This window comes from Camellia sinensis, chromosome 3 (assembly GCF_055761805.1).
Source record: "Camellia sinensis isolate YWXY chromosome 3, ASM5576180v1, whole genome shotgun sequence".
NCBI lineage: Eukaryota > Viridiplantae > Streptophyta > Magnoliopsida > Ericales > Theaceae > Camellia > Camellia sinensis.
The window spans coordinates 35,581,183-35,604,015 of NC_138963.1; the positions used below are offsets into that span (position 1 = coordinate 35,581,183).

Consider the following 22,833-nt stretch of genomic DNA (forward strand, 5'->3'; position numbering starts at 1 on the left):
AAGTCATCTCAAACAACCCCTTACCCACAAGTCTATGAACACAAAATAATATATTGATAGACATAATTTCTTAGAGGTAATCTCCATTGAAAATATATTTATCTATCGATATTTTTTCAATATCCGACTATGTGTTTATGATTTCGATATTTTATTTATTTATTTATTTATTTGTTTCCTTCTAAATTTTGGGTGGTTTTTGGGCGGTTTTTGGGCCGAGACCAACGCAATAGGAGAGGGGCAGAAACGTAAATGGACAAAAAAAACCGCCATGAACAGCAGTTAGCTTGGATTGCAAGAACGTTTACGTTTTTCCGCTTTTCTCTCTCTCTCTCTCTCTCTCTCTCTCTCAATAAAACCCTAACCCATCATCCATCCCACTTCCATCTCTCTCTCTGTCCATCTCTCTCTCTGTTTCTCTCTTTGTCCAAAGAGACTCTCTCAAAAAATTTTATATCATCTTCTTCCTCAGTCCCTCTTCTACAGCTATGTCTTGCTTCAAGGGAAAGTACCATGGTAAATCCCCCATTTGTTTCTTGGTAGCCCTTTTCTTTATGGTTGTTCTTTATATCTGATTTCATTTCTAAATTATAATGAGGGTTTGTGTTCTTTTTTTTAAAAAAAAATTAATTTTTCTCAGTTCTAGACTTGGAATTTATTTTGGTAACATTTCTGCCATAAATTTAGTTAAAAATGCAATTTTTGTTATACATGTGTTTTTTTTTTCCACATAATTGAACATAGTGTTGCACATGTAGGGTCCACCATTTGTGGGACTCATCATTTATCTATGTGTGTCATTTTGGGAAAAAAATTTAAAAAAAAAACATCATCTTTAATCAGATTTAATCTTTTCTGGTGTAAGTTTGATCGAATCTGTATGATCTAAAAATTGATTGTTGTTTTGATCTATTTTAAGGTCATGATGATTCATCCATCAATAGAAATTATTTATGGTTTCTACTTTGAATGTTTGTAGATTGATTAGTTATTATCAGATCAGTTAATTCCTCTTTTGATGCATGTATTTAATATACCCTTTTAATTGTTAAAATGTTAGCTTAATGTTGTGTTTGGATCATGGATTTGAAGAGAGAAAAGAAAAGGAAAGAGGAAAGTCTTTTCCATTTCTTTTTCCTCCATACATACGAGATTGAAACACAGCCTAATTATTCAAAATTTTATTGAGGTATTATATAAGGCTATCTATGCTTGTTCTCTGGCCAATTTGTTTGATTGATCTGTTTTTGGCCATTGTCAGTCAGTGGATCTTGAAGTGAGAAAAATTTTGAGAATTACACAATTGGGAAAGAAATGTAGGCCTGATTGTTTTTTTGGTTACTCATGGAAAATTTCTGGATTGTGGTCTGCCAAACTTGTATGAATTCTGATAGCTCAGATTTCAGTTATTGGCACTAATACAAATCCCTTACAAATATATGTTGGTTTCTAAGTCGAATTTGTTACACTTTATGGCTGAAATAACTCTTTATTAAGTTGCTGCTGTTTTTTATTTTTTTGGGCGTAATTGTTTACAAATTTGTTCATATTTGGGAAATGCCTGCTTGGAGTTGGAATATCAAGTGAGTGTGATTATCAGATTAGTTAGTTTTGGTTTTGGAATTTTTGAAAATATTGCATTGCTAGATTTATTTGTTTGGTTTAGATGTGTACATTTTGAAATCATATGAGAATTCATTTGTTGGAATATAAGGGTAAACTGCTACAAACTCTTTTAAGTAGTTTCAATGCAGATGGGTTCGTTTGGTTTGTATTTCTGAAAAAATTTTGAGAAATTTTCTCTACAAATAAGTTTTTAAAAGTAATCAAACCAAACAAATTTTTCCAGAAAAATTTCTCAAAACTTGTAAACCAAACAAGTTTTCCAAACAAATCTCTCTCACACACACATCAAATCAATCACTTTTTCCAAAACTCTTTCTCAAAATAATTTTCCAAAACATCTTTTGAAAAAAACCAAACCAAACAACTTTTCGTACTTTTTATCTCTAAAACACATCTCTCAAACACAAACAAACATAATCACCTTTCTTTTTTATTTGTTTGATTTGTATGATTTTTACTTCTACCATTAACTCATCATTATAATTTTATGATTGCAAATATATATATATATATATATATTAAATTATGTACTAATCAAGTTCTGTGCTTGAGCCTTCTGTTTTTTTTTTTTTTTAACAGGAAAGTACGTCCTTCATGTTTGTTCTGTTTCCTTTGTGTGTGTTTGGAAGCCTAATAGGCTTTTTGTCAAAATGTCTGTTGATAAAATTGTTTTTGGGATCAATTTTACATTGCACATAGATAAGATTACATTCTAAAGAATTGAATGATTCTAAGCTAAATTTTGTTTTATAGTGTTTACAATGTTTTACTCCCACATATGGGTAATATACGAGGGGAAATCATGGGCTGCCTAGATTTATTAATTTTTTCTGTAGGAACATTATATAGTGGGAAGAATAACTGTGAAGTACATAACCAATCACTACTTTGTTATTACAATCTAGGATTTTGTGGTAACAAGTTGTTTCATGATCAATTTTTGTAATGACTGATATTTCATTTGTTAGGTCGTTTTTATATTTATGTAGATATTTATATGTCTTTGCATTATTGAAATGAACTTTCTATGCCTTGCAGATGAGCTCATTGCCAATGCTTACTACATTGGCACTCCTGGAAAGGGTATCCTAGCTGCTGATGAGTCCACTGGCACAATGGGCAAGCGTCTTTCCAACATTAATGTTGAGAATAATGAGTCAAACAGGAGGGCTTTTCGTGAGCTCCTCTTCACCACTCCCGGTGCTCTTCAATACCTCAGTGGAGTGATTCTCTATGAGGAAACTCTTTATCAGAAGACTGCCGCAGGTATAATGACTTCAACAATATTAAACTTGTTTACTACTATTTTTTTCATTGCTCAAAGTATAATGGTTTTTGACAGTAGGCTAGTGCTTGATGCTACGAGGAAAAATGTTGAACTCTACTAAAACTCTATTCTCTTGCTCTAAAAAGCCGAAGGCATTGTTGACACTCAATGGCGAAGCCAGGATTTTGGCTTTCGGGGCAACATTGAGTTAAAACCTTCGTAACAATCACAATTCAATTAACACAATTTTCATTTGATGGTAGGACTAAAAATCATCAACATTATGCCAAAGTTATTTTTGTTTGTGGATACATCTGACCTAGGAATAATTACTCTTTGCTTGCTAAATTTTACGGCTGGAAATTCCTCACTGCTCATGTTCTGTGTCATGTAGGTAAGCCCTTTGTTGAGGTGCTCAAGGAGGGTGGTGTTTTGCCTGGAATCAAGGTTGACAAGGGTACCCTTGAGCTTGCCGGAACCAATGGTGAGACCACCACTCAGGGTTTTGATGGCCTTGACCAGCGTTGCCAGCAGTACTACACAGCCGGTGCTAGGTTTGCCAAATGGCGCGCCGTACTCAAAATTGGCCCTACCGAACCAACTCAGCTTGCAATCACCGAAAATGCCAACGGTTTGGCTCAATACGCCATCATATGCCAGAGGAACGGCCTGGTCCCCATTGTTGAACCCGAGATCTTAGTAGACGGCTCTCACGACATCGACAAGTGCGCTAACATCACGGAACGCGTTCTTGCGGCAGTTTACAAGGCTTTGAACGACTACCATGTCTTGCTGGAAGGAACTCTGTTAAAGCCCAACATGGTGACACCTGGCTCGGATGCTGCTAAAGTTGCCCCTGAAGTGGTGGCTGAGTACACCGTTCGTGCACTGCAGAGGACAATGCCTCCGGCAGTGCCAGCTGTGGTGTTTTTGTCTGGTGGGCAGAGCGAGGAGGAGGCTACTCGCAACCTTAATGCCATGAACAAACTCGAGGGTAAGAAGCCATGGAGCCTCACTTTCTCGTTTGGAAGGGCTCTTCAGCAGAGCACTCTCAAGGCTTGGGTAGGAAAAGAGGAAAATGTGGAGGCAGCTCAGGCGGCGTTCCTTGCGAGGTGCAAGGCCAACTCTGAGGCTACACTTGGTACTTACCAGGGCGGTGGTTCGTTGAGTGAGGGTGCATCAGAGAGCCTTCATGTCAAGGATTACAAATACTAGTTTGAGTTTTGATTTCTTGCTTGACGTTTTTGTTGTGGTTATGAGTGTGTCTTTATTCCCAGGCATAGTCGTAGGTGGTTTTGTCACATCTTTTCAAACGGTCTAAAGAGACCGGTAGTAGAATAAAGCTTGAGGAACATCGACATATTGAGGTTGAAGGGTATTTTTCTCTTTTCAGTTTGTAAACTTGTAAACAATCTTTTCTATAAAGAAGGGTTTATGGTTTTTCCCTTTATACAACTAATTCTAGATTTTGTTTGGCTTCTCTATTTTCATTTAATCAGCTAATGTTGTCAATAATCTTACTCAAGAGAGGAGGAGACACTGGTTACGTGGTCTGTTATGATTGGTCCCACACTTACCAGGACCGAACAGTCATGACTGACCCCGTGATCAGTTTCTATTTGTTATTTGAAAGAATTGTCATTTTTCTTCTGAAAGATATAGTTATTATGATCCCATGCTGTAAACCATTTTATGTTGTTCACATTTTATAGTATATGATCTTATACTTGGCTCCAAATGGACTAACTACTCCCGGTGGTCACTACTAGTATCCTTTATTTTCAAACTGCTAAAGAGGACATAAACCTCTGAAAAAAAAATTAAATAATCCTTTCACATAGTGAAAAAATTATATCTAATTTTATAATCGATTTATATATTTTTAAAACTTTTCTTATTTTCATTCCTCTCATTTCAAACAAAGTGCAGAAGTGTGAAGTGTGGCTTGTGTAGCCTATTGGATTTTGTCTTAGAAGACTAACAAAATGGGTTTTGTTGGCCCATTGGATTGATTTGTTTCTTCTGTGAAGCCACTTATAGTTTGGAGCATATGTCACTTTGATCCTTGATTTTTTAATTGTAACACATTTGATCTTAAATTTTGAATCTTGTTCCAAATAAGGACAATTGAAGATATCAATAGATTTTTCAAGAGTAAAATTGTCAATTTGATAAAATATAAACTAATTTGACAAAAATAAATGCCAAACAAATATTTTTAAAATTTTAAAAATTATTTCTACCCACCAAAAATAATATTATGTAAAATTGATAAATTTTTTAGACATTTTTTTTTTTACCAAATTAATTTTTATTATGTGTTTGGATGATAATCATGTAAAATTAATTTTAAAAAATTAATCATTTTTATCAATTTTACATAATTTTATCATTGATGGATAAAAATAATTTTTAAAAAATTAAAAATATTTGTTTGACATTTATTTTTGTCAAATTAGCTTATATTTTATTAAATTGACGATTTTACCCTTGAAATTAAATAATGGTATCTTCAATTGTCCTTATTTGGAATAAGATTTAAAATTCAAGGTCAAATGTGTCACAATTGAAAAGTCATGGACCAAAGTAATACAAATCTCAAACTATAGGGACTATTTATGTAATTTACCCAATTAGGATCTTTTAATATGGTCCCTCAACAAGAGAGAGAGAGAAAAAGAGATATGCCAATTGAGTTATGGTGGTATTACATGCACTAAATAATATATTAAGTAGTGTATTAATATTAATTATAATATTATTATTAATCATACATATTATACAAATTATAAATACTAAAAATATTTTAAATTATATCACATCATCAATTAGTACACTAATTAATACATATATCATTATTCGTTGAGTTAACTAGAAAATCTCTTTGTGAAATTAATGCTACCTCTAATTTTGTTTTCATAGAATATTGGGTAATAAAAAATAAAAATAAAGTATCAATAGCACAAAGGTTCCACTTTGTATCAATAGTCTTGTGTTTCATTTTGTATTTGACCTCTCTATCCCTAACATTGTTGAAGTACTATAAATGTTTTTAGAATAATATCATATCAGTGTTGGTTGATATGAAAATTTTCCAGTGACTAATCAAGTTACGCTAATTTTATTTTTTAAGATACTACATAAGGAAAAAATTTCAGTGATCACTCAAGTTACACACTGATAATTTTAAATTGAGCAATACTATGCATATCTTATTCTGGAAAAATGACTCGTAACTCGAATTTGGTCTGGCTCGAATGGCCCGAACTGCCCAAAACGACGTCGTTTTGGGCTTTTTTTTTTTTTTTTTCTTTTTCGTCTTTCTTTCATTTTCATTTTTTCCTGTTCATTCCTTCGAACACAGAGACAGAGAGGGAAGGGAAGAGAAGAGGAGGGAGAGAGAGAGAGAGAGAAAAGAGAGAAGGGAAATTTGATGTCTGGATCTGCATCTGCATCTAGATCAAAAATATGAACAAAAAAAATCTAGATCTGCAAAAAACAAAAAAACAAAAAAAAAAAAAAAATTGATGATGATAATGTTGATCCGGATCTGCAGAGGAATTTCTTTTTGTTGTTGATGAAGATGATGTTGAAGATGTTGAAGATGATGATGTTGAAGATGATGAAGATGATTCGGATCTGCAGAGGAATTTTTTTTTTTTTTTTTGTTGATGAAGATGATGATGTTGAAGATGGGAGTTTGATCCAGATGTTGAATTAAAAATGGGAGTTTAATTGCAATTCTGAAGATGATGAAGATGATGATGATATTCAAAATCTGAAGCTGTTGAAAAAAAAAATTGATCTGGATCTGGATCCAAAAAAAAAAATTGTTCAATGGATCCAGATCTGCATCAGATTTTGAACAAAAAAAAATTGTACAACAGCTTCAGATTTTGATCAAAAAAAATCTGATCTGAGTCTGCAGATTTTGAACAAAAAAAATTTGTACAAAAAAAAAAATTTGATGTTGATGAAAATGGATTTGGATCTACATCAGATTTTGAACAAAAAATTCATGTTCAAATTCGGAGGTTGATCTCTCTCTCTCTCCCCCTCCCCTCCCCTCCTCTCCCCTCCTCTTCTTTCTTCTTCTTTCTTCTTTCTTCTTTCCTCTTCGTCTCAGTTTCAGACCAGAGAGAAGGGGGAAAAAAAAAATAACAAAATAACGTCGTTTTGGTGTCAAGTCAAATTCGAACCTCCGAATTTCGAGCTACGAATCGAAACTGCTTATTCTATATCTCGTTTTTTTTTCAATCTCTTGAGACAAAATAATAGGACCTACATTCACAAAATGTATATGAAACTTACTCGCTTGTGTGTCAGTGTGAGAAAATTAGGCAATGAATAAGATTTATGTGTAGTATTTTTTGTTTTCTTCTAAATTTGTTTGTATAACATTACTTAATAGAATATTTATAAAAACAAAAGAGTTAATTATATAAAAGTCTTATTTATAAATGTTATGATAGCTCAGGTCATATTTAATATTTTTTGAACCAATAAACCCTATTTAATAAAACTACGAATATTATCATTTTTTTTTTCAATTTTTAAAACTAAAAACATTATCAATTTTATATAGTAATGTTCCAGATAATTGTTTCACTAATTGATAAAAAAAGTAGAGCATGAGATTAATTTTTTTTGCCATTCTACTTGTTAGTTTGATTCAACTATCTAATAAAACCAATAACATTAACAATTTTTTTTTAGTTTTAAAACTGAGAACATTATTATTATTTTTTTTAAATTTTTTTTTTTTTTTTTTTTTTGCACATCAATGTTCCATCATCATGCTCCTTTATAGACACAAAATTTTCAATTTTGCACACAAAAAAAAAAAATCCAAAAAACACATACATTTCTTTTAGTTTTTTAATTTGAAAGTTTTGAAAATTAAAATAAATGTCAAATCATCATGTTCTTTTATAGATAATCATAAATGATGAACAATCATTATTTGAAGGGTAATTCCGATTATTAAAAATTTAATGTGACTTGAAAGTCCAAAAAAGCGTAGTTAGGACTTAGGTCTCGTTTCGCAATATCACTTTTTAGCCTAAAAGTTAAAAGTCATTAAAAAAAATCAAAAAGCCAACAACCTATATCAAAAAGTCAAAGATTTCTTTTCTCTTTATTTTTTGCACATCTTTTCGTAAAAAAATTAAAAAGTCATCCCAAACATATTATTTTTTTACATTATATTTTAGCTAAAAAAATCAAAAAAAATACTAAAAAAAACCTGGTCCCAAACGGGGCCTTAATGCAGTATAAATTTATAAATTCAGACTTGTGTGTTAATGCCCTAACAAAAAATAAAACTATTTGAAGACCAATTAAATATGTGATTTAGTAGCTATATATATTTGCATAATTTCTCTTCTGACTCATCTCTGGCATAATAAAACTTACGGCAGTGCTACGTAGCTCGAAAGCTACCCCCCAAATCCCCCTAAACCCTAAACGATGCCGTTTTTGTTTTTGTTTTTGTTTTTTTTTTTTTTTTTTGCAGAAGAAGAAGAAAGATCAAAGAAGATGAAGGAGGAGGGAAGAGGAGGAGGAGGAGGAGGAGGAGGAGGGATTGGAGGGGGCATAATATTCGGGGGAAGAGGAGGCGGAGGCTGGGGGCGGGGGGCGGAGGCGACGAGCTGCTGCTGCGACGATCGGCGGCGGCGGAGGCACAAGCGACGATCGGCGGCGAGCTTTCTCCCTCTCTCCTCCTCTTCCCCTCTCTTCTCTTTCTCTCTTCTCTTTCTCTCCCTCTGCAGACTCAAAAATGGAAGGAAGAAGACTCGAATATGGAAGAAAAAAAAAAAAAAAAAAAAAACTAATGCCCAAAACGACGTCGTTTTGGGCATTAGGGGGATTCGGGGGGGCAAACTCCCGAGCTACCAAACATTATTCTAAAACTTATACTTTGTGAAAAAAATATTTGTACATACGAATGTAAAGAGAAATTCAAAAAATGTATTTACCAGTTCACTGTATATGCTGCCAAATGAAAATGTTAGAAACACAATTTAAAACCAACAATTCATCCACAACAACGTGGTAAATGAATTGCGTCCTATATAACTAAATTTATAAGAAATCAAAAATTTAGATTAGAAGAAAAAAACCTATGATTAAATTCGCAATAATGCTAGGTGGTGAAAATTCATAACTCAAATGGCTCGAAACACCCAAAACGACGTCGTTTTGAGTTTAAAATAACATCGTTTTAACACATTCGAACCACACAAATTCAGGCCACGCATTTTTCTTAAACTCGAAGAAATGTCTCAATATTTTGCTCAGGCGGAAAAGCACAACTTAGGGGAGGCTGATGTACACTATTTCGGGCCAACACTAATATAAACAAAGTCCGAGTTTCTGATTTGGGATACTGAGGACACATATACTGATCACTTAGAGGAAAGGCATTTGACAGATTTATTAGTTGGCTCAGTAGCTTGTCAAATCAATTGCATCACCCAAAAACATATGTATAAAATAAATAAAAAAAAAGCTGGAAACTTTTAAAATTCAGATTTCCAAACTGTTTTATCATCCTCAGTGATTTGGTTTGCTTTGACTGCAAATGACTAAAACTGTATACAGGTCTTTTGGGGGTTGGGGTCTTGGGACCATCAACTTACAAAGCTGGTTTCAGAGAATTCATGCAGGAAGGAAGGTCGAGAGAGAGAGAGAGAGAGAGAGAGAGAGCACTAAGCAATAATATCCATTTCCATTGTGATTGAGACTGTTTGTTTGGTTGTTATAGGGAGTGAAGCTTCATTACTCTTTCCTAAAGTTCAGCAGACCTTGTCTGCTCTGAGGAGTAATGTGCATGCATAGTGGATAGTGTATATATATATAGACATGCTGATGGAAAAAAGTACTTACTGAACTTCTGATTCAAGACCAGGGTTGCATAGATGCCTTCTTGATCATGTAATCCCAATGAGCTTGTTAATCTTTAAGTGATCAATGGTTGTCAAGTATCTTTGCTGAGTAAAAGATCTCAAGTTTTATTTTTCATTTCTTTAGGTCACTATTCAGTGATGCACAAATTCAGAAATTATATTGAGTTTTCAATGTCAGAGTTCAGACTTATTCTATCTATAAATCTCATAATACACTTAATAAATCACCACCACACATGCATTCTGAGCAAAAAATTTTGGACTCATTTTTTGGGTCTTGACTAATTGGTCATTTTAGATTGCATTTGGATCATAAATTTAGATAAATATTTGAAAAGAAAAAACAAATGTCAAGAGAAATGGAGAAAAAAATTTGTAATTTATATTTTTCTTTCTCTTTTTAAATTATTATTTAAATTTACGATCTAAACACAATATTAAAGTTTATATTATAATTATTTAATAATTATTGTGGAAAGTACAATTTTTTTAGGTCACCTTTACACTATGTTTGGTTGATGAATTTTGAGTAGGGGTTTAGAAAAGGGAAAAAAAAATATAGATAAAATGTAAATAAAATATAATTACATTTTATACTTTTTTTCAAATTCTTTCGCAAATCCTTAAACCAAACACAACCTTCAATTTTCCCTCATATTACTCTCCCTTTCTCTTGTTGACCATGTTACAGATGTTTTAAGCATAAATAGGATTGGAACTTTTAATTTTAATTTTTTCCTTAGTTACTTTTGCGATTGGATCATCCTCTTGGAATTTTTTGTACTTCAAACAAATTTAGATTTTCGAATCAACTAGAAATTTCATAGATGTGTTCCTTGATTACATGGAATACTTAGGCTACTGGATTCTTCAGTAATCAACTCTTAAGTCAAATATTAGGAAGATTAACAACTCTCTCTTTCACCACCCAAGGGTTAGGAGCATATGTATTTTGAGTTTGTAGAGGTGACGCTCAATGACAAAGATTTAGTGATAGAATTGTTAAACTTGTCTCATATTTTCTCTTACCATATTGAAATTGATTAAGAGAAAAGATAGGGATCATGAAAAGACTTTCATGAAACTGGTCATGAAAAATTTATGACTCTTGGATTACCTTGATTAGTGTGTGGTGTTTTATTTTAAGTGTAATCCAAAGGTCATAAATCTTTCATAATCATTTTCATGAAAGTTTTTTCATGATACGTAGCATTGCTCATTGATTAATATACTTAAAATGTATGTTTGTATATTAATTTTTAATTAGTTTTGAGTTAGATGCTTTAATATAAACTTTCTAGATTGATTAAAAATCTCAAGACTTTAGACCTGTTTTTCTTTTGCATGCATTTTTTCTTGTATCATATTGGAAAATTATTAGATATTCTCAAAGTATTATACAAATTAGTCATGTACTGTCTAATGAAAAAGAGAGCTCTCTTAAGGACCTAGTGGTCAACACAGCCTTCTCACAAAATTGGTTACTCAATTGTAGAAGACCCTTATTTGAATGGGAAAATGAGGAACTTTTTAGACTCATTGAAATCTTGCAAGCAGCTCCTGTTTTGAATCTGGCAGTCAAGGATAGTGCAGTGTGGTTAGCTCAAAAATCTGGCCAATCTCTTGTATCTGTTTTTTACAAACATACCAATCTCGATTTTGGTGGTAATGTCAGATACAGTAGTATGGTGTGGATCAAATATCTTCCACCCAAAGTGCAATTCTTGGATGGCTAGCATGGAGAAATAAGGTAAAAATTTCAGTGTTCTTGCATAGGCTAGGAATTCTGGATCGAAATGCTTTTACCTTATGTATTTTCTGTAAAGCTCATCTCGAAACATCTAAACATGTGCTTCTCCTCTATCCCTTGGTGTGGAGAATTTGGTCTGGTTTGTTGCAGTGGTAGGAGGTTATTTAGGTGGTACCTAGATCTGTACAAGGTTTGTTCGACTGGTGATCAGGGCACTGCTGCAGGTCAATTGGAAGAAGAATTTGGAGTGCAATTCCTCTGGTGGCTCTTTTGTCAATTTGGAAGCACAAAAATGAGTACCTCTTTCAAGGCTCTCAACCAAAGATGTAGGAATTGCAGGAGCTCATCATTACAAGAATTGCTATCTGGTATAAAGTTGCAATCAATGGGACTTCATTCTCGATTGATGACTTCCTTAATAACATTTAACAATCAGATATTGTTTAGGTGGAAGGATCTAGGAGATCTGTTTTCTGGTGCTTTAAAATTTGTTTCCTGTTTTGGTGGAGACTTTTGAGGTGTTTGTAATTTACAATGTCAACCATTTCTTCTGGTGTGCAGCAACAGCTATTTATGGTCTGGCTCTGGCTCTTGGTGTTTCTTGCTGTGGTTCTTTCTCTTTGAGTTGGTCTAGCCTTGTATCTGTTCTGTTTGCAGCTCTGTGGGTATGGTGGCTAAGTCTGCTGGTAGTTTGTTTTGTTACTGGTTTCTGTTTTTGTTATGCTATACTATGGGCTTTGTATCTGGTCTGATATGCTAGTTGTTAGCTTGTGTTGTTGTGGTGATTGTTTTTGTTTCTTTGGTTAGTTCTTCACCAACTTTGGAGGTGCTAGCAAATGATAGGATGGGCTCTTTGATGCCAATCTAGTTGGGATCATTTAGTCCATTGTAATACTTTTGCACTTCTCTCTCTTTATTGGTGTTTTGGTTTGGTACCATGTACTCTTTTCATACATCAATAAAGTCTCTTGTTTGCCATTCGGGGGGGGGGGGGGAAATCACATACTAGAAAATTTTACGAGTAGGATATGCATTGCTAACTAATCTCTGTCAAATAATCATGAGACAAAAGATGACCCACAGTTATCATGTAAACAATACCACAACGTAGTCCAAAAATATATAATAATTTTCCTAAGTCCATGAGAGATAAAGTTTTTTTTACCTCCTCTTGCTTTTGGATTGTTGATAAATTTTTCTCATATCACCATGATTTAATAAATAAATAAATAAATAATACCTAGCCACTAATTTCTTGAATTAGGGTTAAGTTATAGCTCAAGTCCATTCTGAAAGAGCGCTGTAAATCTCAGTATGCAGTATTTGCGTAACTCTCTAGTATGTAGGAATTCTAGGGAAATGTGCACAGGTATTGCCCTTCGTATTATAGCTCGCTTCAAATACAAATTATTCGGTATCACTGGTGGCAATACCACAAACACAACTTGACTCTCCCAACTCTTGATTTATGTGGAACACATGTGCATCGCATGCTAGTTTCACAAAAATCAAGGAATATAATGTCTTTGTGATATTGTTACGTTAATGTCATCAATGACACGAAATAACTACTCCACATAATGTAATTAGTGAAAAAATTAAGTACTTTACAATGAGCTGTTAGCTGTATGTGCAAAATAGTAGTGGTTGGAGATCATACCGTTATTCCACATCCCTTCCCAAATCATATTATAAGAACACTATTTACATTATAATAAGGAAATTTTGTCATTGTAATTACTTTGTTTTGGAAACAATCTTTAATGGATACCTAAACCAAAGTGTACCAACCAACAATGATAGAGACCACTAATTTTGGAACTCTAAAAAGACCACTAATGACATGTCACTCAATAAAAAAAGAAAAAAAATACAACACCAAGGCCAAAACATCAAATCATTCATGGTGGGACCTACTGCCACATCAATAGTGGTGGCACTAATTAGTGCTCCCACTCATTTTCCGTGTACCAACAACATGTAGGTACCAAACATGGTAGGTTCACAAATGCTCTATCAACGAGTCATAGGTTGACCCAATTCCACTGAGAACGTAGTGACAACGAACTAGTATCCTAGAACGGGCAAGTTTCTTGGTGCCTTAACAACTGTGTATGATGCTAGCAAATAAATGGGTTGATTTCTTGTTGCCAATCTAGTTGGGTACAAATCTCACCCCCTAGCTTCCCCCTAAAGACTCGAATTCATATCTTTCCAATCATTAAATCACATGAAAGTAAGCCTCCAAACATCAGACAAAGGATTCAATCCCTATAGTATGTGCTCTAAGTTTCCTACAATTTCATATCTGAAGTTTGACATAAATCTGTTTTATATCTTATAAGACTAATGCTAATCAAAATTTTTGTACAAAAAAATCCATACACAGTGATGAGACAATGAGAAACACCATGTTTATACCAATTGCATGCTTAATGGAGGATTAAGCATGAAAAGATAAGTTCATAAAAAGAATGGGATGACAATTAACCAACAACATCCAAGAGCAACAACACTACAACCACCATTTCCCATTGAACTCCACAAAAAAAGAAGAATTAAATAAAACACCCATTTGTTTACCTTAATGTCTCTATCATCTATTAAACCCATGAAATGAAACACCAATGCCTATACATAGAACCCTAAACCACCAGTTAGCTACCTGCACAAAACACACATTAGTCACCATCCCATCTAATGGAAACTCAGTCAAATCTCTTACCTTTGATAAAGTCATCACTTCCTCTCCCCAACTTGTTTTTGAAGATCCAGTTCGTATCAGGATTTCAGATTTTCAATACCAATATTCACTGATATATCAGTGGATATTGTCTATATACAAACCCAATACTGTTATTTGAACCCATGGTGCAACAAGTTAACTTGATTAGTGATTCTCTCCCTTGCTAAGCTTCAAACCATAATTGTCCCACATGTTGTCCCCATCAATACCAACCAAGAACCTCAAGCAGCTATCATGCATGGTGGCATTGCCATCATTGGACCCAACCCTTGTTGTTGTTGTTATTTCTGGCCCTTGTTCATTGGTTTCAATATAGGCTCTTCCTTGATTGTGTACTACTGATTCACTATTCTGAAAGTAACAACAGCTCTTTGAATTCTCTTTCCTTTTCTTGTTACAGTCTTTTCTTTCCCTTAAACAATTAATGCTATCCCACTTGTCTTTGCACATCAAACCACTCCTATCATACCCCAAATATGACATCTTGGCTGCTATTCCCTCCCAAAGAACATCCTCTGAACAACTACTTTGTTGAAACCTTGATTCCATGCTGTTTCTCAATTGCATTAGCTTTGTAATCTCACATTCAGGCCAGCTGGTAATTGTTTCACTTCCATTCTCATTCAGGTTTTCGCCAAGGCTTTGAAGCTCAGCTCCAATTAGCTCCTCTTGAAGTTGAGATGAAACTTTCACTTCTTTTCCTGCAACCTTCTGCAAAGTCTCCATTAAAGCGGCATCGCGAGCTTCGATCCACGCTCGCTCGTTAGCCCAAAACTTGTGCTCTCTCTCAATCCTAGCCGCCTCTTGCGCCCGCCACTCTTCCTCTCTCGACATCCTCTCTTGTTCCTTTCGTTCGAGTGTCTTCATCATCTTCTCCAGCAATTCCTCTTGTTTCTCCATTAGCTTCCTCATCTGAGAGTCAATGAAGTCTCTTATCTTTGCCTTCCAGCTCCTTCTACCTCTTCTCTTCTTCTTCTTCTCCATCGAATTGTTGTCATCATCTGAGGAAGAAGAATCGAATTCAGAGGAGTTTGAGAGGCTGAGGCTATCACAGAGCTTTGGAGCCTGAAAGCATTCTTGGTTTGCTTGTGCATTGTTGTTGGTTGCATTGTGGAATTCAAAATTGTTTCCTACAAGGTGGGTTTCTGAGGCTGAAACTGGTTGGGTGGTATTATTATCACCATAGAGAGCATCAAGTTGCCGAAAGAATCTGTAGTGTTTGCCATCTTGCCTACCAGCCTTACCTTCCTTTGTCTTCTTGTAATACTTGTACAAATTTTCAAATTTTTCTCTGCATTTTTTGCCACTTCTTTGATACCCATGTTCCTCAGACATTATCCTACAAATTGGTAAAAATCAAAAAATATATATATAAAATTTGTTGTTACAAAATGCCGCTCACTACAACTGCTACAAAAACAGGGTCACACGACATAATATTAAATGTCATAAAAGATATAAGTAAAACACTGCCTAAAACTAATAGTTTTAGGATAGCTAGTTGAACGTGGCCTGACAAGTGGTATCATAGTCAAGTTGTCATAAGTTCGAATTGCTGGAGCATCATTGTGAGGGAGGGATAGTTAGTACACAATGTTACTTCCTAAGATTACTCTAAAAAAATATTTGCAGGCACGATATCAAATGCCATAAAAAGACAAGTGAAATCCATAGCACTAATTGATTTTAGGGGAAATGATGAAACTTGATGACATAATATAAAGATGAAGAAATATAAGAGAACCCTAATTTAAATTATGCAAATAATAATATGACTGCACTCTCGATACGCCCACTCGATACTTTTAATGCAGTTTAGATTGTAACCAATAGTGATTCGCCTCTTATCATTACCCATCACTCAATAAGTTCATTATAGTTTACATCCAAATCAATATTGATTTGTCTTCTATTGTTGCTATAATAAAATACTCCGAATTCTAAAATCATAGCTCCTATATTTATTTTAATTAGGTGAATGGTTATTAATTGGTTTAAAAATCAATCAATTAAAATTTAATATTCTATTGTGTCAGTGTGAATAAATTTAGGAGTAATATTTTAAAATCCTCCAACTTACTCTAGTGCTATTTAAAAGCTTGGTGAGACTGACCTAATTTTGGAATATGACCATTCAACATTCAAGTTCCTAAACAAGGTTGGTTTTTTCTTTTCTTTTTTTTGGGAAGGGTTGCTGCTTATACATGTCTTTTCATCAAACAAAAGCAGCAAATGGGTAGTTAATCATTGAATTGGTGAGCCATTCTTTTAGCCAAAAAAAGTTTTATCCATTTTCAAAAACAAAATAGAGTGATCAGCTTGAGGAGAATCCATACAAGTATGATTAATCAGTCAATTTTGTTGCATAAAACAAGGAAAAGAAAAGTCGTAAAGAAGAAAATAACACCTGAGACTGTAACTGAAACTTCACTGTGATGTCATTTTCTAACACAAAATTGGTAAAATCAAGACCATAATCTGTCTAGAAATCCATTGCCCACAAAACAACTCACTTGGAACAATTTTCTGTATATTGATCAGTTCAATGAATATTTTGTATTACATATTCTATTATATTTATATACTTTATATGAAAGGATAAATATAAACAATGATAAACACAAACAAAGATACGATGATGAGAAAGAATCTGAGATATAAATCATATCTCAACAAACCCAAAAACACACTTCTCTCTACCTCAAAACCCAATAGGTATTACCTCAAATTTTCTTGGAACATGAGAGAGAGAGAGAGAGTACCTGGAGACTTCATCCCACAAAGGACCTTTTTGATTAGCCTCTTTGAACTTAGAATCAAGCTTAGATCTGACTTCAAGAAGAGTGAGAGTCTCTTGTCTAGGCCACCTTCCAGTTCCACCACCGTCGACTCCAAAGCCTCCTCCTCCTCCGCCAACCTCCATCTCTACGCTGGCGGCGGCTGCAGTGGTGGTGGTGGAATCAGAGGGAAACTCGTGATGATGAAGGCTTCGAGGCACCATGACCATGTCGTAGGGGTGGTGGTGGTGGTGGTGGGTTTCAGTCAGATTACGGTGGCCGGAGAAGAGGTCTGGAGGTGGTGGGATCGCCGGAAAATGATTCCTTGCGTTCATGTATTGCCTGAGATCGGGTATACCGTACTGGTCCTCCATTTCCATGGATTTGTAGAGAGAGATAGAGCGAGAGAGAGGCGGCAGAACCGGATCGTGTCCAAGACGAAAAAGCTTTGAATTTGAATATATGCAGAAGAGAGAGGACTATGGACCCATCTCTCTCTCTCTCTCTTCTTTCTCTCTCTCTCTATATGTATGTGTTGTTATGTAAGTAGATGATTGTTTGGGATTGGGAGAGAGGGAGAGAGAGAAATAGAAAGGGAGAGAATTTATATATATAGAGAGAGAGAGGGGGAGATGCAATGAATGGGAGCAAATGAAGAGAGGACAGATGTCAAAAGGTGAGAAGAGAAATGGAGTACAGAGGAGCAGTGTGCCTCCTCCTCTCTCTCTTTCTCCATGCTTACGCTACGTACAGTGCCTAGGATTCTCCTACACACTCCTCCCTCCCTACCCCCATTCCACAATCGCAACTCCTCCTCCCCCCCCCCTCTCTCTCTCTCTCCCTCTCTCGCTTAGCTCTTCACAAGGGGATTTCAACTGTTGTTCAAACTTCATATAAAATTATACCAAATGATCTCTTCAATTGAAAGTTAAATTAAACTAGATAATTGGGATTTTTTTATCAATAAGAATTAATGAAATTCATTGATCTATTATTCTACCTCTTAGTTCAGTTAAATATTTTCATTAATTTTGACTCATAAGAGGCCGGTGTTGATGAGTTTTGACTGGTAAAATATTCCGACTATCTAATTTAATTGAAATTTTAACTTGAAACAAGTCATTCTCTAAATTATATTAGCGGTTAGCATACACGATACGTGTACAATTCAAATAAGTAAAAATAAAATCAAATATTTATATATTATGTATCACTCAAGTAGTAATATTCTTTGGTGAACCTAGATTTTAAGATTTGAGTCCCACTTTTTCTATTTATCTAATTTTTTTATAATTTTTTATTTTAAATAAAAAAAATGAGAGACAGCGACACATGACATAAAGAACAAAGACTTCAATGCCAAGTCCAGCCATTTCCTAATATAGATAGATGAATCAAACTCAAAAAAGAAAGAAAGAAAAGAAAGATTTACTTTGTTTGGTTTTCAATTTTCAAAAATAATTTTTTTGAATTTTTAATCCGTATTTTTATATTTCTAATGATTTTAAAAAAAAATATTTAGTCAATTTTTTTATTTTAAAATTCACGTAATCTTAATATACTTAAAAATTAGAAAATTTGTACAAATTTTTTTTTTTTAAAGAGCAAACTTAGGCAAAATAACTAAAATACCCATATTTCTTTTACCCAAAATCCACGCACCTTTTTATTTGTTTTAACCACGCCTCTATCTGTTAAAATCACTTTCCACCATCGGATGAACTCTCCCACATCATCCTCATGCCAAACAATCAACGTTTGAAACCCTAACTGTCTCTCTGCTCTCTTTATCTTCTCTGTCTTTCTCGTCACGCTGCTATTTTGGCAATAAAAACATCAACTTGGCTTGACCCTAAACCTATCTTAGCAGTTTCAGAAAGAAAGAAGAGAGCGGTTTGACAGGATTTTAGAATGTTTTCTTTGTTTTGTTTGTTTGGATTAACAATGGCTACCTTTCTTTGAGATGGATTTATTGTCCAGTTATTTTTATTTTTTTCTTCAAATCTAATCCACTTTTGTTCTATTTGGTTCTTGAGAAATGATATGGATTGGAGATTTTCGTTTTGTGCTAGTTCTTCTCATAGTGGATCCAAAAGACTTAGATCTGTTCAAAAAAAGATTTCAATATGTAAGAGAGAAAGAACAATAGAGAGAATAGAGTGAAAAAGATTTGAATAGATAGTGGATTTGTGGAGAGAGAGAGTGTGTGTGTGTGCGCGCTGAGTTTTGAACAGATAGATTTTCAACAGATAGATAGATTTTTGAACAGATAATTTTAACAAATAGGAATTTTGAACAAATAATTTCAACAAATAGATTTTTTTGAACAATATGAACAGATAGATTAAAAAAAAATTCACATAAAAGTTTACAATTGAAAAGAAAATGTTATTGAAACCAACAAAAGGGACTTCTCACCACAATATTTTATAAAAGCGTGTATTTTTCTCCAAAAACAATTACTGAGTGGACCTCACGCCTCAAGAAATCCTTAGATTAGATTTATCACCAATTTGCTCTCTGTTTTTGTATTTTTTTTATTTGGTGATTTTTAAAAAAAAAAAATCACAAATATTGATTTTTTAAGCTTATTTAGATTAAGTGTATTTACAAAAATAAAAAATTCACCAGAAACAAAAAAGATAATGAAAAATAATAAAAAAAAAACTCAATTTTCTAAAAAGTGGATACAATTTTCTGTAACCAAACATGGTAATTATTTCTGTCATTAATTTTATATTTTAATACTTTTTCATATTTCAATTCATATAGTTATGACATATTATTTAAAAGGAGGATTTGATTAAAACTTACTCATAATAAAACTTTAATGGATTAAGGACAAATATTTAAAAAAAAAATCATGAAAAGTCCGGCATACACCACTATTTTCAAAATATTTTTAATGACTAATTTAATATTTTAAACCGTAAAATGATATAACTTTTGAAGTAAATAGTAAAATTTTACAGTTGACGTTAGTTTTAACAGGAATTAAAAAAAAATCATAGCCAATATAGATCTTATTTAATAGATTTTGACGAGACTAAAATTACTAATTTTATTTATTAGAAACCAATATATAAATTAAAAGTTACTTCATTTTAAAATTTGATATGTGAAAGTAGTTACTAAATGTAAGATTATCTATAAAAAAAAAAATAGAAACAAATTTGTTTATTGTTGATAAAAGAGGCACTTCTTCTTCAAGGAACTTATAAATTAAAAAAAGCTTGGACCGTCGTTTTTAACCAAATATTCATATTTAAAAAAAAAAAAATCATTTATAGTTGTTAATTTAATCTAAATTTTAAAATATTTTTATAATTTCCTTTCTATATATTTTCTCCGTTTTAAAATATTAGTCACTTATTTTATTTTTTATTGTCCCAAAATATAAGTTCCTTTTCAAAAATCGATGATTAAAATAATACAAATTTTTTATTTTGTCCTTTTTTAAAATACATTAATTAATATTTTTGAAATATAATAATTGTATTACCATAGGGTAGTTTTGAAAAGTTAATGTTTTTAAAATATAATAATTGTACTCTTAAAAAAAGTTAGATTTTCCAAAATAGATTAATATTTTGAGGCAGATGGAACAAATATTAGATGTCCGCATACGCAATGTGTGGATAATTTAAAATAATAAAAATAATAATATAAGAATAATAATAAATAAAAATGCAAACATGGTATGTGTAGCTTAATGCTCATTTTGTTTCAATATAAAATATTTTTAAAAAAATATTTTTCACATTTTCTTGAGTTCGGTGCAACGGAAAACAAAAGACAATGGAAAATAAGCCTATTTAAGGGGAAAATATTTTCTACTTTTAAAAGGTGAAAAACTTTTTTCAAACTAAACTTCTACTAATGCCATCACATTGTCATCACCACCATCACCTCCACCACCACACCACCACCACCCTATCACTACCATGATCAAATATAGGAAAAAAATTTCTATGGAATACATTTTAAAAAAAAAAAATTCTTTAAAATATATTTTTTATTAAAAAATATTTTTCGGTGAAATAAACAATGCGTAAGTGATAAGAATTTTCTTTATCAAACCTATAATTTTGATTTCAAATCCAATCATACTCTTAATATAATTTTTACATAAATATTAACTATAAAAATATTTTCAAAAAACTTAAAATATGAGAAAATTTTGCGTCAGCACCGTCTCAAAACTTTCCATTTTACCTATCATGATTTGGCTTGATAGGATTTTGCCACCTACGTCACCCCTATTCACCTCCAATGTTGCCATGTTGGCACCTAAGGCGATCTGATTTCCCAACCCTGGCACCCATTGCAATCTTATTAAAAAAATATTTGTTTTGACGTTAAAATATTTATTTTTTATTATTTGATAAAAGATAAAATAAGTAAAAATATTTTTTGTATCATTTTTTTTAAAATAATTTGTTTTTAAAAATTTTGTAAGTCAATTTTTATAAAATTGACCCTCACTTACTACCTTTTTAATACATTTAATATTTTCAAAAAAAATATATTAACTCACTAAAAACATTATAAATGACACTTTATTGAATAAAAATTTCCTTTTTAGGTAATAAAATCTTTTTGCTTCAAATGTCAATTAAACGGATTTGAGAATACTGTTGTGACTAAAGTCATAGCAGGGATCTGTGGTGTCTCGATGGGGGTTTTTCTGAATTTTTTTGGATAATCCAAACTATTTATATTGTACGATTCATCAAGTATATTATTCATACAAAAAAATCAAGTTAATCGAAAATCAGCAACCCCATGATCAGGTTCAAATTGCTTTAAAAAAATTATTAAGATCATGTTAACCGTTTATTTTTTAAAAAATAAATATGCTCTTGTTATAGAGTTATGATTTTCAATCAATTTGAGTTTCTGTATGGATAATTTATTCAATGAACCCTATAATATGAGCTGTTCAAATTATCAAAAAAGACTAAAAAAAACCCCATTAGGGCACCACAAATCACTACTATAAGTTAGTCACAGTAACATTGGTCTCAACTAAACATCAAAAAATAAAAAAAAAAAAATCATTTTTTCTGTGTAAAATTAATTTACAAGAAAAAAGTTTTTTTGCGTAAAATATCTATACTATATATATAAACAAATGTAGTGGAGTATGAGAATTCTCCAAACTCTTAATACTAAATTCTTATGGATTCTCTCTCCTACATGTCACTTCTCAAGTCTATCCTCCCACTTTTCCTAATTTTTAATCATTTGTCAATTATCTAAATCTCAAAAGCTAAAAGGATTATATATATTTAAATAAAATGGTAAATATTTAAATATGAACAACAAAGAGGTAGAGATAAAAATATAAAATAAATAAAATAAAAAGATAACTATTCAAATTTCAACTACAAAACAATATAAAGAGTCAAATAAAAGATAAAAAAAAATAACTATATAAAAAATATTACGAGTCAATTAATTATAAAAATAAAAAGTTAACTATTTATATATGAACAATTAAAAAAAATCTCCAAACTCTTAATACTAAATTCTTATGGATTCTCTCTCCTACGTGTCACTTCTTAAGTCTCCCCTCTCACTTTTCCTAATTTTTAATCATTTGTCAATTATCTAAATCTCAAAAACCAAAAGGATTATATATATTTAAATAAAATGATAAATATTTAAATATAAACAACAAAGACGTAGAGATAAAAATATAAAATAAATAAAATAAAATGATAACTATTCAAATTTCAACTACAAAACAATATAAA

General features: G+C 32.4%; 2 protein-coding genes across 2 annotated transcripts; one reads left to right on the top strand and one right to left on the bottom strand.

The window, feature by feature from the left end:
* The first annotated feature begins 280 nt into the window (after positions 1-280).
* LOC114321088 (fructose-bisphosphate aldolase 6, cytosolic) lies at positions 281-4,352 on the top strand. Its single transcript, XM_028268228.2, has 3 exons — positions 281-516; positions 2,665-2,892; positions 3,288-4,352. The coding sequence occupies exons 1-3, from the start codon at positions 489-491 to the stop codon at positions 4,106-4,108; spliced, it is 1,077 nt and encodes a 358-aa protein (XP_028124029.1). The 5' UTR covers positions 281-488; the 3' UTR covers positions 4,109-4,352.
* A 9,591-nt stretch (positions 4,353-13,943) lies between these two features.
* Positions 13,944-17,980, bottom strand: PTL (Duplicated homeodomain-like superfamily protein). Its single transcript, XM_028268227.2, has 2 exons — positions 17,060-17,980; positions 13,944-15,636 (listed from the first exon to the last, which is right to left on the bottom strand). Exons 1-2 carry the CDS (start codon positions 17,452-17,454, stop codon positions 14,442-14,444), a joined length of 1,590 nt encoding a protein of 529 aa, XP_028124028.2. The 5' UTR covers positions 17,455-17,980; the 3' UTR covers positions 13,944-14,441.
* Between the last annotated feature and the right edge of the window lie 4,853 nt (positions 17,981-22,833).

Coding starts and splice junctions, on each gene's coding strand:
- LOC114321088 (XM_028268228.2), top strand. CDS start 489: ATGTCTTGCTTCAAGGGAAAGTACCATG. Junction 517..2,664: donor CTTCAAGGGAAAGTACCATG/GTAAATCCCCCA, acceptor TATGCCTTGCAG/ATGAGCTCATTGCCAATGCT. Junction 2,893..3,287: donor TTATCAGAAGACTGCCGCAG/GTATAATGACTT, acceptor TGTGTCATGTAG/GTAAGCCCTTTGTTGAGGTG.
- PTL (XM_028268227.2), bottom strand. CDS start 17,454: ATGGAAATGGAGGACCAGTACGGTATACCCGATCTCAGGCAATACATG. Junction 15,637..17,059: donor TTGTGGGATGAAGTCTCCAG/GTACTCTCTCTC, acceptor ACCAATTTGTAG/GATAATGTCTGAGGAACATG.